The 14,133-nt window shown below is 33.4% G+C and overlaps 2 protein-coding genes across 2 annotated transcripts; one reads left to right on the top strand and one right to left on the bottom strand.

Annotated features, from left to right (window-relative positions):
- Window positions 1–4,662: 4,662 nt before the first annotated feature.
- Window positions 4,663–6,242, top strand: LOC118060416 (ribosome-inactivating protein charybdin). The gene is made up of 2 exons (XM_035073638.2): window positions 4,663–4,795; window positions 5,058–6,242. Exon 2 carries the CDS (start codon window positions 5,075–5,077, stop codon window positions 5,930–5,932), a length of 858 nt encoding a protein of 285 aa, XP_034929529.1. The 5' UTR covers window positions 4,663–4,795; window positions 5,058–5,074; the 3' UTR covers window positions 5,933–6,242.
- A 1,017-nt stretch (window positions 6,243–7,259) lies between these two features.
- Window positions 7,260–9,443, bottom strand: LOC118060415 (mannose/glucose-specific lectin). Its single transcript, XM_035073637.2, has 5 exons — window positions 9,318–9,443; window positions 9,025–9,234; window positions 8,495–8,728; window positions 7,950–8,153; window positions 7,260–7,829 (listed from the first exon to the last, which is right to left on the bottom strand). Exons 1-5 carry the CDS (start codon window positions 9,318–9,320, stop codon window positions 7,581–7,583), a joined length of 900 nt encoding a protein of 299 aa, XP_034929528.1. The 5' UTR covers window positions 9,321–9,443; the 3' UTR covers window positions 7,260–7,580.
- Window positions 9,444–14,133: the final 4,690 nt, after the last annotated feature.

The following is a 14,133-nucleotide window of genomic DNA, read 5'->3' as shown; positions in this document are numbered from 1 at the left end:
AAAGGATAGTAGGAGAGATCAGCAACCAAATTCAACCCAACAGGAGATTTAAACTAAAAGACTAGACTGACAATAGTAGACCCGAGTGAACCAACAACAAAATCAGGAGTACCAGCAGCATTAGACATAGAAAATTGTAACTCTAAAGGGGGAGAACTTGTACCTAAATAATGATCATGAGATAAAAAAAAAAGCATATAGTGATATAAGGATAGGCTGTTGGTTTGTCTTAAGGTGGCAAAAATGATAGATATTATGGGTGGTAGAAAGGTTGCAGGCGTAAGGGAGTGAAAAAGTGGAGAATTAGGCAAATTAGGCAACTAGGTAGTAGGAATATGATATGGAGAGATGTTGGGGGGGATGTGCTATCTGTTTAGATTTCTCAAAAGGAAAAACATGTTCATAAAAACAAATATAACGAGAGATATAAATACGTTGAGATGTGAGATCAAGATAACAATAACCAAAATGAGAGGAGCTATAGCTTAAGAATACACATGGAGAGAAACAAAAATCCAACTTGTGAGTATGATATATGGAAGCAGATATGAAAAGCAAAGACACCCTAATGTACATAGAAAATCATAATCAAGAGTTCGATGAAAAAGAAACTCAATCGGGGACTTATTTTCAAGGAAAAAAAATAGGCATATGATTGACAAAATACACCGAGGATTTAAACATATAATTCCATAATCGTAATGGGGCTTTACATTGTCCAAAAAGAGTAAAACCAGTTTTGATAATATGTCGATAATGACATTTAATAGTGCCATTTTGTTCATGAATGTGAGGAAAAATTAAATGATGATGAATACCGATAGCCTGAAGAAAAAAAAAGTATTTAACTTGTGATATTCACCACCCTAATAAATCTAAATAGATTTAATTTTTCACAAAAATTGACGCTCAACAAAAATTAAAAAACGATGAAAAATAGAAAATACATTAAATTTTGCAATAAGAGAATAATACTAGATATATTTTGTATGTGCATCAACCAAAATAACAAAACAATAAATTAACAAAAACTATCAGAATAAAAAATAGGAACAGGGCCCTAGACATCACTTAAAATTAAATCAAGTGGAGTAGATGTTTTATGACTCGTGGGTCACAACAACAAATACAATGACTTTCCTAGTGGACTTGCTTGATATTGAAAACTTGAACGTCTAGAGTTACAAGCAAGTTTATTATTTGATACTAAAGAAATGAAAACATGGGAAGTAAGATAACCCAATCCACGATGCTAGATATCAGTAGAAGCAAATACACAAGGAGACTAATAAGCCTGGGGAATTGACATGGAGGAAGACTTAAATAGAACATAGAAACCATAGTTGCTCTAACTGGAAAGGAGCAATACCGTGGTGTTGAGATCCTTAACATAAAACACAGACTCGTGAAATTCAAAATAGATATTATTATCACGATAAAATTTATAAACAGAAAGTAATGGCTTGGTAATATGAGGTACATGAAGAACATTAGATAAGGTAAAAGTATTTTTTAGTGTATGTAATGAACTATGCCCAATATTAGATATGGAAAGGCCCTTACCATCACCAACATGCATGTGATCATTTCCAAGATAGGGTTTAGAACCGATTAAAGTAGCAAGATCAGGAGTAACTTATTGATTCGCATTGGTATTTAGAAACCAATCCATAAATTTCATCGAGGAGGCGTTGCTGAGAGCAAAATTGGCATTAGGTTGTTGTTCATGAATGCGAAGTTGAGAGCATGAAGGTGCAGAATGACCAAAGAAATGGCAAAGCTAGCACTTGACATTTTGCCCTAAAGGGTGTGTATTTGACCATTGTTGGGTGTCGTTATTCCTTTTATTTGTTTCTAATTACCTTGCCTCTAGTCATTGTTGGAAGAACCATTTAACCTATGATAATCAAACCCTAAGTGCCTATTATGATGGTTGTTGTTGTGCCGCCAGCCACCAAAAAAAACCCCCTACCATAGTTAGAACTATCACTGTTGTTAAAAGAACCAAGGGGTTGGCACTATGCAACGAGAGCTGATAGTGGTTGAGCTGGTGTAAGTAGCAAAGAAGCAGTAACAACAACACCCATGGATTGGAGAGAGCTCTTATGAAGAAACTAATGAGTAAGAAGATGACTTTGAAGGTCGACATACAAAAGAGGATATGCCCTTATCGAGAGACTGGTCACCAAATCCTTGAACTCTCATCGAAGTTTAGGGAACACATACAAATTGAAATTTGTAAGTGAAATTGATCGACCAGTTGCTGCTAATTCATCAAATAATGCCTTTGCTCGGTACATAAATATGGTGATTGAATCATCACTTTGATTAAGATCTTGAAAGGAGACATGAAGTTGCATAATTCAAGAATCGGATGGAGAAGAAAGTGTTTGCTCAAGAGTACGCCAAACACAATGCAAGATTTGGCAATCGACAACAAGATATTGCACATCCATTGAAAGAAAAGAAAGGAGTGCAATCAGAACAAGTTAATCTTATTATTTTCAATGAAGAAAATAGGGATTAACCTCAAGATAAGAGCCATCGGTAATAGCCATGTGAGGAGAAGGACACGACAAAGCGTCATTAACAAAATGAAAAACACCTTGTCCAATAAGATACGGCTTCATCTATATTCACTAATAAAGATAATTGGTGTTTGTAAGCTACAAAAAAATAACGTGTTAAGTGTTGGAAAGAGGAACAATTGTCGCAATAGAAGCCGTAAAATGTTGAAATACATTAAAGTATGAAGTATGAATATATTTCAAAAACTCTTTTTGAAGATGCAAGATTGGCATTAGGTTGTTGTTCATGAATGTGAAGTTAAGAGCATTAAGGTGTAAAATAACCAAAGGAATAGCAAAGCTAGCACTTGACATTTTTTCCTAAAGGGTGTGTATTGAACCATTGTTGGGTGTCGTTATTCCTTTTGTTTTGTTTCCAATTACCTTGCCTCTAGTCATTGTTGGAAGAACTATTTAACCTATGATAATCAGACCCTGAGTGGCTAGTGTGACTGTTGTTGTTGTGTCACCAACCACCACGAAAACACCCCTTGCCTGCTGTTGTTGTTGCTCTTACTGTTAAAAGAACCAAGGGGTTAGCACTGTGCAACAAGAGCTGATAGTGGTTTAGCTGGCATGGGCAGCAAAGAAGCAGTGACAACAACACCTAAGGATTGGAGAGAGCTCTTATAAAGAAACTTATGAGTAAGAAGATGATTTTGAAGGTCTGCATATGAAAGAGGATATGCCCTTGTCGAAAGGCTAGTCACCAAATCCCTAAACTCTCATTGAAGTCTACGGAACATATACAAATTGAAATCTGTAAGCGAAATTGGCCGGCTAGCTACTACTAATTCATCAAATAATGCCTTTACTCATTACATATATATGGTGACTGGATCATCACTTTGATGAAGATCTTGAAAGGAGACATGAAGTTGTATAATACAAGAATTGGATGGATAAGCAAGTGTTTGCTCAAGAGTACGCCAAACACAATGCAAGGTTTGGCAATCAACAACAAGATATTGTACATCCATTCAAAGAGAAGAAAGGAGTGCAATCAGAATAAGTTGATCTTGTTGTTTCCAATGAAGAAAATAAATATTAACCTCAAAATGAAAAACATCTTGTCTAAGAAGATACGGTTTCATCTATATTCACTAATAAAGATAATTGGTGTTTATAAGATATAAAAAGATAACGTGTTAAGTGTTGGAAAGAGGAACAATTGTCACAATAGAAGCCTCCAAAGGCAACAATAGTCACAACAATAGCAATGGATGAGTCCAAAACAGAGGAAGAAGCAAAGGTATGCACCAGTGGTGGAGAGGAAAACGGTTACGGGTAGTTGATGGTAGAGGGACCAATAAGAGTGGAATCCATTGGAGAGAAGGAAAAAAAAAATTAATGTGTTTAGAGTTCTAATACTAAGTTGAGAATGATACAAAGGTTAACCAATTAGTTAGCTAACCTTTTTTATTTATATAAGTAAATTAGTGTACAATAGTTAATGTAAAAGATTACAACACAAAAATAAGTCTATCAACTTTTTCTAATTATATACATTCTATATTATACAATTTCCTATAATATGGATTATACACCCTTAAAGAGTTAGAGTTTTTTCTAAAAAACAAAAAACCTAACTCATCATATATTTTTCATATAAAATTGATGAACTAAAAATATTCCATGTGATCAAACCTTGACTCGTAAGGGAAGTGAGAGTGTTTTGGAAGGTGTTTTCGAAAGAAAAAAGATTTCTTCAAAGGTGGAATATAGGCTTTAGAAATATAGTACTCCATATAATTCGCATATAGTGGCTGTGAAATTTTCTATTTCAATATATTTTCTTGATAATGGTAGAAAAATCTATCATACAGGAAGAAAAACGTGCAATAATGCAATACAATAAGGACAAGAAACTTTGTTTATTGCCCCAATACATTGAAGTATTCATTGAATGGAATATATTCCCTGCTCGCATGTAGTACTCGTGAGTTTTTCTATCAGAATATATTTTTTGACATTGATAATTGGCACTATTTTCCAAACCACGCTTGTATTTATCATTATTCTAGATGTATGTGGTCCAAAAAGACAAACTGTTCCTGCATGTGAATGAGAAGGATAAATCATTGTATGAGAAATTACTCCACAAGCTTTCTCTTCCTACTTTTTCAGTCTATATATACGTCCCAATACCATTACAGAAACTGCATAGCTTGAGGAGATTCAACACCCAACAGATTCGACTAAGCAAATAGAAAAGCGATTTATCTAAGGTACTTTTCACAGTGGAATATTCTTGTAACACCTACGTTGTATTGGTACTTTGTTTATGGTTCCGAGTTCGACGATGTGAAGTTTATTGCGTACCTTGTGATGTCCTGCTCTCTCTTATTCTTTTAATTGTTACTAGTTCTTCTTTTCGATTATGAATGGCATTTAATTAATCTTCAACATCTTGGTTAGAACTATCATGCATTGACTTCTTTTGTCTTGGCTGTAAATTGCAACTGATTGAACTTTATCTCATTGCACAAGCAATTTGATCAAAGACAATGCCGGTGGAGTTTGAGATGGAGATCAATGTTCAAACCAGCACCAGGGAAGGTTATCAACATTTCATTGAGAAACTGCGTGATCGATTGGGAGTGAGATTTTTCCACAATCGTCCTGCACTTGCTGTTCAAGAGGAGCCACCCACTCGATTCTTCGATTTGGTAATACGAACCAACGATCACTCTGTGAGGTTCAGGTTGCGAATGGATAACCTGTACTTGATTGGCTACCAGATGGAAAACGGGCAGTGGTTAGAGTTCAACAACGAAACCAGTGCGCATCTAATTGGAGAACAAGGAACCGAATTCCTAGGCTTCAATGGTAGCTACAATAGTTTACTCAATGTTGCTGGCCTGACTATGGAGGAAGTAAGAGTTGGCTTTTACAACCTAGTGCACGGTATAAATCAGCTCGCTACATCAACAGATAGGAGGATTAGGGCACGTTATCTGATTGGTGTGATTACAACCTTAGTTCGTGCTTGGGGCGCTTTCTCTGCAGCTTTGTTGCGTGCTGATGCTTACCCAGATGAATCGTTTCAACTTCGAGAAAATGTCGTGCGGCTTCCACCAGATAACAGCAAAATAACAAATATTTCCGAAGCTGCAGCAATACTTGGCATCTTGTTGGGACTTTGCTTCAGGAACAGTGGACCAAGAAGGTTCCCACGCATGACCTTTGATGACGGACAATGCTTTTTGGGGCTACCACTTGTGGAAGTGTTCTCGGTGAGCATTGATAACATAGATGGAGAGGATCCCGGACAACTATATGGCACAATCACAGTCGACGATGGACTAAATATAGAGTACATCTACAACCGCACAAGCAGCGACCCAGGATTTGCTGCTGGTTGATGAACCAAAATTTTCCCTGGTTCTATTTCTCTCTGTCGCTCCCTTGGTTCTGTCCTCCCTGCTCCAGTTTTTTTCTTTGGTTTTAGTCTCTCTCCCTGCCGTCCATGGCTTTCTTTCCTTTCCGCGGTTCTGTGATTCCCTCTCCTTTTATAAGGCCAGAACCGGTGGTAATGGTCGCCTTCAATAAGTAAACATTGCTGCCAACGGATGAAACGTCTCTGCCTTTAATGGCAGAGCCGTTGCAGAGGAAGAAGACGGTGAATAGTCGCTGCAAAACGACCCGTTTTCTATGTCTAAAGGTTGCTTTCAATTTGGCCTCGGGATTTTTATAATTTTGTAATCAAGCCCCTGGTTAAAACGTAATTGGATCATTGCATTTCCGTTCCATTTTCAAGCTGGTCCTTGGATTTTAATGTTTGCAATTTGGATCCCAATTAAACCCCAAAATTTGATATTTCTTCAATTAAGTCCCCGGGTTTCATTAATTAAATTAATTCCAAGCCAATTAAGTCCAAAAACTTATCAATTCTCCAATTAAACCCTTGATTGGATTAATTAAATTAATTTTCAAGCTTAATTAAGTCTCAAAACTTATCAAATCTCCAATTAAACCCTTAATTGGATTAATTAAATTAATTCCAAGCTCAATTAAGTCTCAAAACTTATCAATTCTTCCATTAAGCCCTTGATTGGATTAATTCCAAAGTTTGATTAAAACCCAAAACTTCCAACCATGATGCCCTTAACCCAAATTTTAATTCATTCTTCATTTATTTCATTTTACTTTTTTTCATCCATATTTTTATTTTATCATCAATTTTTATCCTTTTCAGTAAATAATAATAATCATAATAATAATAATAATAATAAGAAGAATGGTCAAAAATTAGGTTATGACACATGTAATAGAGAGGAATGGCAATTAACATATTTTTAATTAAATATTGAGAAATAAAATTGTTTTTGAGGGGAGAACTATAAGCTTATTTGATTGTTTCTCCACCATCCTTTATCGAGTTGTTATTTGGTTGCATACTCTGGATTCAAGTTTCACTTATACGAGAAATGACATTTTAAAATCTTCTGATGGCATCAAATTGTGGTGTAATAAGAAATATTAGGTAGTTTCTTTGTTGTTTGATGTAGTAGATCAATTTTTTTTTCTTTTTTTTTCCTAAGTCTGTTGTTTTTCTTTCTTTCTTTCTTTCTTTTTATATATATCCTTGTATTTCATTTTGGCTATTGGCTTTATGACCTTTTCAATATATTCATGATGATTATCCAAAAAAAAAATACATTTTTAATTAAAGCAGCTCAAGTCAAACTGTTCGATCACAAGTCAAGCAGGAACTATATAAATAACTCCCGAGTTACAAGAATTAGAACCTCCCAGGGGATTTCAACCACTGATAGGGTTTACATTATCCCTGCTTTTATTCAAAGTCGGAATATTTATTGATACAAGATACAACGAAGCATCAAGAAACCTAGCACATCAGAGAGCTATATATGAAAGCCATCGTTTATTTCCGTACATTATTAGAGCATATAATTAAGAACAACATCATGAACATAGCATCGACGCCTTGACATTGTATCCATGGATATATTTTAGAGAGACGACAACTTATTAAAAAAAAATAAGAAGTTAGTTTGTCGTCTCTGGTTTAACAAAGATGCCAATGGCGTCAAGGTAGTATCCAGCTCTTCCATGAAATCCATTCACGACCGAACCTTCAATTGGTACGGAGAAAGAAGTGCCGGCAGCGTTTCCGAAAGGTCCATGTGTAGTGAGATTAGTTATGAATGATAGTGATCTGATCACCAGAAGTCCATTATAATTTCCATATGTCCCAGTTATGGATGTTAGATGCTCTGAAGGCCCATCAATCTCAATCTACACGTGAGTTGCATCATAGAATATTGTATTTAGTATTAGCTTAGCTAAAGAAGGAAGAGAAAAGGAAATGCTTCATTTGATTTGCTATCCTATGCAAGCCATAAATGCCATACTCACTCTTCTTTCTACACCAGGGTCATTAGGGTTTTCGCCGCCAAATTTTCCGTACTCTTGGCCATTGCCGTCTTTGAAAGAGAGGGACTTGATATTGACTCGTTCATGAACAATTATCTCTTTTATCCAGCTTCCCACCGTAAAACTAAAAGGACCTCCACCTGGACCACCCCATGGCCCAACTGAAATGCTTCCATTTGAATTTGCCTGCACGGAAAGCAATAGTCATAGTCAATTATTTCTGTTGTTCCTAGCCATATGGCTTGACACACCTTCAATCCTGCATTGCGACACTTGGGCGAATGTCTAAAAAGGATACATGTCTAAGAAATACTAGACGAGGCTGTAAAATGTCACAGAAAAATGGCTTACTGATATATAGAAGAGGACGCTAGCTTAAAAGAAAACAATATTCATAAAACCCATCTATATATGTTCATCCAAAGAGAAGTGAAACTTTGAGACTCAGACGAGGACGCATGCTTAAAAAGACAACAAGCATCAATAATAACCATATTTACTGATAAAATATAGTTGAATGAACTTACCGGTGTCACAAAAATACCGAGTGCATCAAGGTATGAAGCACATCTCCCATGGAATCCAACGACGGCGCTATCTGCTATAGGGATGGAGAAAGTTTCACCAGGAGCTGTTCCAAAAGGTCCATATGTGGTGAGATTTGTAATGAACGATAGGGAAGTGATCACTAATTGTCCTTCGTACTTTCCATAAGTTCCGCTTATAGATTTCAAATGCTCTGAAGGCCATTGGATCTCAATCTATACAAAACACAACGCGCGCATAAAATAGAAGGTAAGTGCTGCTGATCTATTAATATTTTTATTTATTTTTTTAAAGGCAGAACGTATTAAATTTATAAAGGGAAATGAAGTACAAAAACATTCAGCAAGAAACAGAGATAAAAAGGATAAAAGAACCCAAAAAGAAAAACATAACAGACAGATTATAAAGGATCTACAAAAATGGTACGAAGTCAGTAATACGATTTTGCCAATCCATCAGCTATGGAATTAGCCTCCCTGTAAATGTATTAATATATGAATAGCTAGGTCACCTTTTTCTCTTCACCCCTGTCATTAGGGTCGTTGCCCCTGCCACCGAATGTCCCAGAAACCAGGCCACTGGCATCTTTGAAGGAAATGGACTTGATATTTCCTTCTACACGGAGGACTATCTCAGTTATCCCACCGCTTGCCCTGTAAATCCAGCGGTCGCCACCTAAACCTCCCCATGGTCCCAATGAAACGATTCCTTCCAAGGATGCCTGAGCACAAACCAGTAGTCATCATCAAAACACAAGTATCTATTAGCATGTATGAAGAAAATATACCTTAGATAGTTTCATACCATTTGCTTAGACGAATATGTTGAATGTTGGAATGTATCTGTTGTTTATATGGTGGTTAGTGTAATTGTGTGGGCGGTATATATAGACGGATTAGAAACGGAGGGAGGTACATACAGACAGATCAAGAAAAAATCTATCATACTGGAAGAAAAACGTGCAATAATGCAATACAATAGGACAAGAAACTTTGTTTATTGACCCAATACAGTGAAGTGTTCATTGAATGGAATAAAACGTGCAATTCGCATATAGGCTTGTATTTATCATTGTTCTAGTCTAGATGTACGTGGTCCAAAAAGACAAACTGTACGTTCCTGCATGTGAAGGAGAATGATAGATCATTGTATGAGAAATTGCTCCACATGCTTTATTTTCCTGCATGTAAATCATTATACTTTAAGTTCGGTAATGCTCCAATCATGTCGACGGCCACACTCTTTTAAGTCTTGTTTTTTTTTTTTTTTTTTTTAAAGTATTTGTCAAAGAACCATCTCAACCCAAAAGCTTAAGCTGTTAGGTGAGTTTCCAGGATATGATTTATATTAGTCTCTAACACACCCCCTTAAGTGAAAGCTCTTTGGGCTTGAAACTTGCATAGGTCCACATTACCTTGTGCTTAATTATTATCAAATAAATGGGAGTGGTTAGATTCGAACTCCTGACCACTTGATCATCAAGGCTCTAATACCATATCAAAGAACTATCTCAACCCAAAAGCTTAAGCTGTTAGGTGAGTTTCCAGGATATGATTTATATTATTCTCTAACAATATTATTAAAAAAATTAATTTTTTTTATTTTAAATTAATATTTTTTTAGTATTTTAAAATTATTTTGGTGCGTTGATATCAAAAATGATTTTTAAATGCAAAATTTGTCAAAAAAATAAAGACCATCAAATAGAAGCAAAATGACTCAAAATGATTATTTGCCATTAAAAAATAAAACAAATTAGCTCTCCTTTTCTTTTATATGCTGTTGACAGGGCAAAAGCAAAAAGGAAAAGAAAAGAAAAAAAAATGAGAAAGAAAGAGAAAAAAGTAAGAAAAAAATAAGAAAATTAAGAGAATAACCTATTAAACTTACAAAGTCTAACTTATACAACACTAGTTTAATGAAGAATCAAGTGAAGGAAGGAGAAACTAAGAGAGGGAATTTGGCTAACTTTGGGAGAGAAGGAAATTGAAAGAAAGTCAATTGGTAAGCATGAGAAGTTTGGATTTAATGTTTGATTTAGATGTTTTTAAGCTTACTTGATTAAGTTAGGAAGTAATTTCATGGAAATTTATTTTAATTTCCCTTAAATCCTTGATTCTTGAACTTATGATTCTTATGAGAATTTGAGGGAAATAGAAGGGGAATGAAAAATAATGAAGTTGAAGTGGAATGGCATGAAAACAAGTTTTATTATAAAAGAATACAATTTTCTATGTTTTACTTGTTGATGATGTAAGGTTGAGAAAACACAATTAAGTATTGTTATGTGAAATATTGTATGATAACATGGAATATGATCCAGGATGGTTGGATTGAAGTGGAAGATTGAGTATTGTGATTGAATGGAGTCTAGTCGATAACTTGGTAACATAAAAAACAAAAAAAAAAAAAACTTTTCCGAATTTTATATAAAAAATTAAAAGTGCAACCTATAAGAGTAAAAAAGGGGATGGTAATTTTCTATTTCAATATATTTTTTTTATAATGGTAGAAAAATCTATCAAGCTGGAAGAAAAACGTGCACTTATGCAATACAGTAAGGACAAGAAACTTTGTTTACTGACCCAATACAGTGAAGTGTTCATTGAATGGAATAAAACGTGAAAAATAATGTATGTGGTCCAAAAAGACAAATTGTTCCTGCATGTGAAGGAGAACGATAGATCATTGTATGAGAAATTACTCCACACGCTTTATTTTCCTGCATGTAAATCCTTATACTTTAAGGCTCCGTTTGTTTGCAGGAAAGTGAATTCCTTTTGAAAAGTGAATTCCGGGAAAAGTGAATTCCTGGAAAGTGAATTCCGGGAAAGTATTTTCCGATGTTTGGTAGTGTTATGGAAAACAAACTGGAAAACACTTTCCAGTGTTTGGTTGTATTATGGAAAATGAACTGGAAAATAATTTATTAATGAATTAATTTTTTTTTCAAATTTATCTAATATATATATATATAATAATATTTAATATAAAATATTTAATCACTTACAATAAAAAAAAAAAAATCTAAAATGTATAATGATGAATTTTTTTTTATTATATTCTATATTCATACATAGCTTATTTTATAAAATATAACTATATATATCATATCATATTATAGAGAAATAAGCTTGTGAAATTTTTTTTACTATTCCATAAAACTATTTATAATTCCATTACGTACGAAATACATCCGACAAAAACTATAGTTTTAATAATATTTTTAGCATGTAATAAAATTGGATAAAATATTAAGGTATAAAATTCACTCTAAACTATTTTTTTTAATATTAAAAAAATAGCACACTTTAAAAAAAAAAATCCCATAGGCAAGTGAACAGTGCAAGAGAACTGCACTGTTCACTATTTTTTTAGTGAACAATATACGCAATACACTGTTCATGTTAATTGCACTATTCATTGAACAGTGCAATTAACATGAACAGTTAATAAAAGACATGAAAAAATGGCTGCTTTTAACGTCTGCCCACTGTCGGAAAGTGTTTTCCTTTATTTAAGAAAGGAATTCACTTTCCTTTGTTAACACTAATTCATTTTCCATTGACTGAATTTACTTTCCTTTGACTTTTTTCTTATTGTTTGCCAAACATCGGAAAAGCAGGAAAGTGAATTCCAGGAATTCACTTTCCTGCAATCAAACACAGCCTAAGTTCGGTAATGCTCCAATCATCTCCGCCGCTCGCTTTAGGTACTGTTTATTTTTTTATTTTAAAACTATTTTTGAAAAAAATTATTTTTTTTATATATTCAAATTAATATTTTTTGGGTATTTTTTAAATCATTTTAATGCGTTGATGTCAAAAATAAATTTTTAAAATTAAAAAAATATTATTTTGATGCATTTCCGAGTAAAAAATATTTTTAAAAAACAATTATAATCACACTCCCGAAATACCTATAAAAGTTTTGGACTTTTGTAACCCAAACTAATCTCTCTCGTAATTCATTCGCTTTGTTTATCATTTCTTACAACTTGTCGTCACTTCGCTATATTACTTTTTTTTATTTGTAGTGAAAAGATTATATTCCCATTCAAAATTATAGCACAAAACCGCACCCCAACAAACCCCCCCCCCCCCCCCCCCCCACTTGCCCACAGCCTTTGCCTCTGCCTCCGCTTCACCCCAATCCAGTCATTCCAAACTTCTCATTTCAATTTTCTTATTTGAAAAAGAACAACTATGTATTCAAGTAAAAGCTTGGTTAGGTTCTTAAAATGTACGGGAAACAGTTGAAAAAAAGCTTTGAGGAGCCTATAGAAGGAGTAACGTTGACTTAAGCTCAAAGGGAGGTCAAGATCGAGAAAATTTTTATTTTTACATTACATGGATATCTAATACTCCATCCATTAATATTTCTTGGATTAGATAGTACATAATTAATAAAAAACAATTACCTTAATACAATAACTCGTCATCCGCAACAATTGGGATGAAGATTTATATATATATATGAACAATCATTTATTACTTATAGAAAACATATATAAAAGAATAATGAAAACATGTATTATTTAACTATGTTAATTAAATAATATGCAAAAATATTGATTTAGCTCAAATTTATTCAATCTATTTTAATAGTATTTTTAATTCATTATCAATTCTCTACATAAACTCAAATTTCTATATATTTACCAAAAATTTCAACTCGACAATAAATTTAACAAAATATAAAATAGAATCGTTAAATAAGTCATTATTTATTTTCATCACAAAACACCTAGGTCACAAATTCAACATAAATTTCATCAATTTATAAATAAATATAATTTTATAAAATCTTAAAACAAACCCTAACATATACAAGTCATAAATTCAAACAACAAATTTGTATGATAAAAAATATAAAATAAATAAACACCCAATCAAAATACATATACTATAAAAATTTGCAAAAAAAAGAATCAACATTTTAAAATTGAGTTCAAACAAAAAAGATAGATTTGCTTAGTTAAAGTACAGAATCCTAAAAAAAACTTGAATCAAAACTCAAATGTTGATAAACTGAATGTTGTGGTAGCCGGATTTGTTGTGGGGGTTGAATTGTGTTGAGATTGGGAGGGAGGGGTTGTTTTTTGCAGGAAAAAAATGCATAAGAAAAAAGAAAAAATGGAGGAGTGAAAGAAGAGAGTCAATCGTCAGGTCATAAATTAAATATCACTGAACCAATATAATTACTTCGTCGGTCATTCCATTAGTAAAAACATCACGTTATCATATGATTTGCCTTTTTAAATCCCACTATAATTCCCTTCTTAATTCCCTCGGTATATATCAAAGAATTTTTTTTGTCAACATATTTACGGACATATATACTTTACTGTTAGGTTAATTCCCTTAGTAATGTTGTCTTTAAAAGTTACACGTTATCATACTGTTTGATTTTATTTTCATTCTTTATTTACTCGTTGTGATTCTCTCAATATACATAAAGAGAATTTTTCTATTAATATTTACCGATAAATACAAAGATAAAAAATTATATCAATAAAAACCATCACAATATACCAATAAAAAGTTTCTTCCTTTATAATTATCAATTTTCCGATAGTAGTTAATCAAGTGACATGGATACAAGGGAAATTCAAAAATCA

This window comes from Populus alba, chromosome 17, assembly GCF_005239225.2.
Source record: "Populus alba chromosome 17, ASM523922v2, whole genome shotgun sequence".
In the NCBI taxonomy this organism is placed as follows: domain Eukaryota; kingdom Viridiplantae; phylum Streptophyta; class Magnoliopsida; order Malpighiales; family Salicaceae; genus Populus; species Populus alba.
Note: the sequence above shows the minus strand (reverse complement) of the source record. Positions and strands in the feature narration are given on the sequence as shown.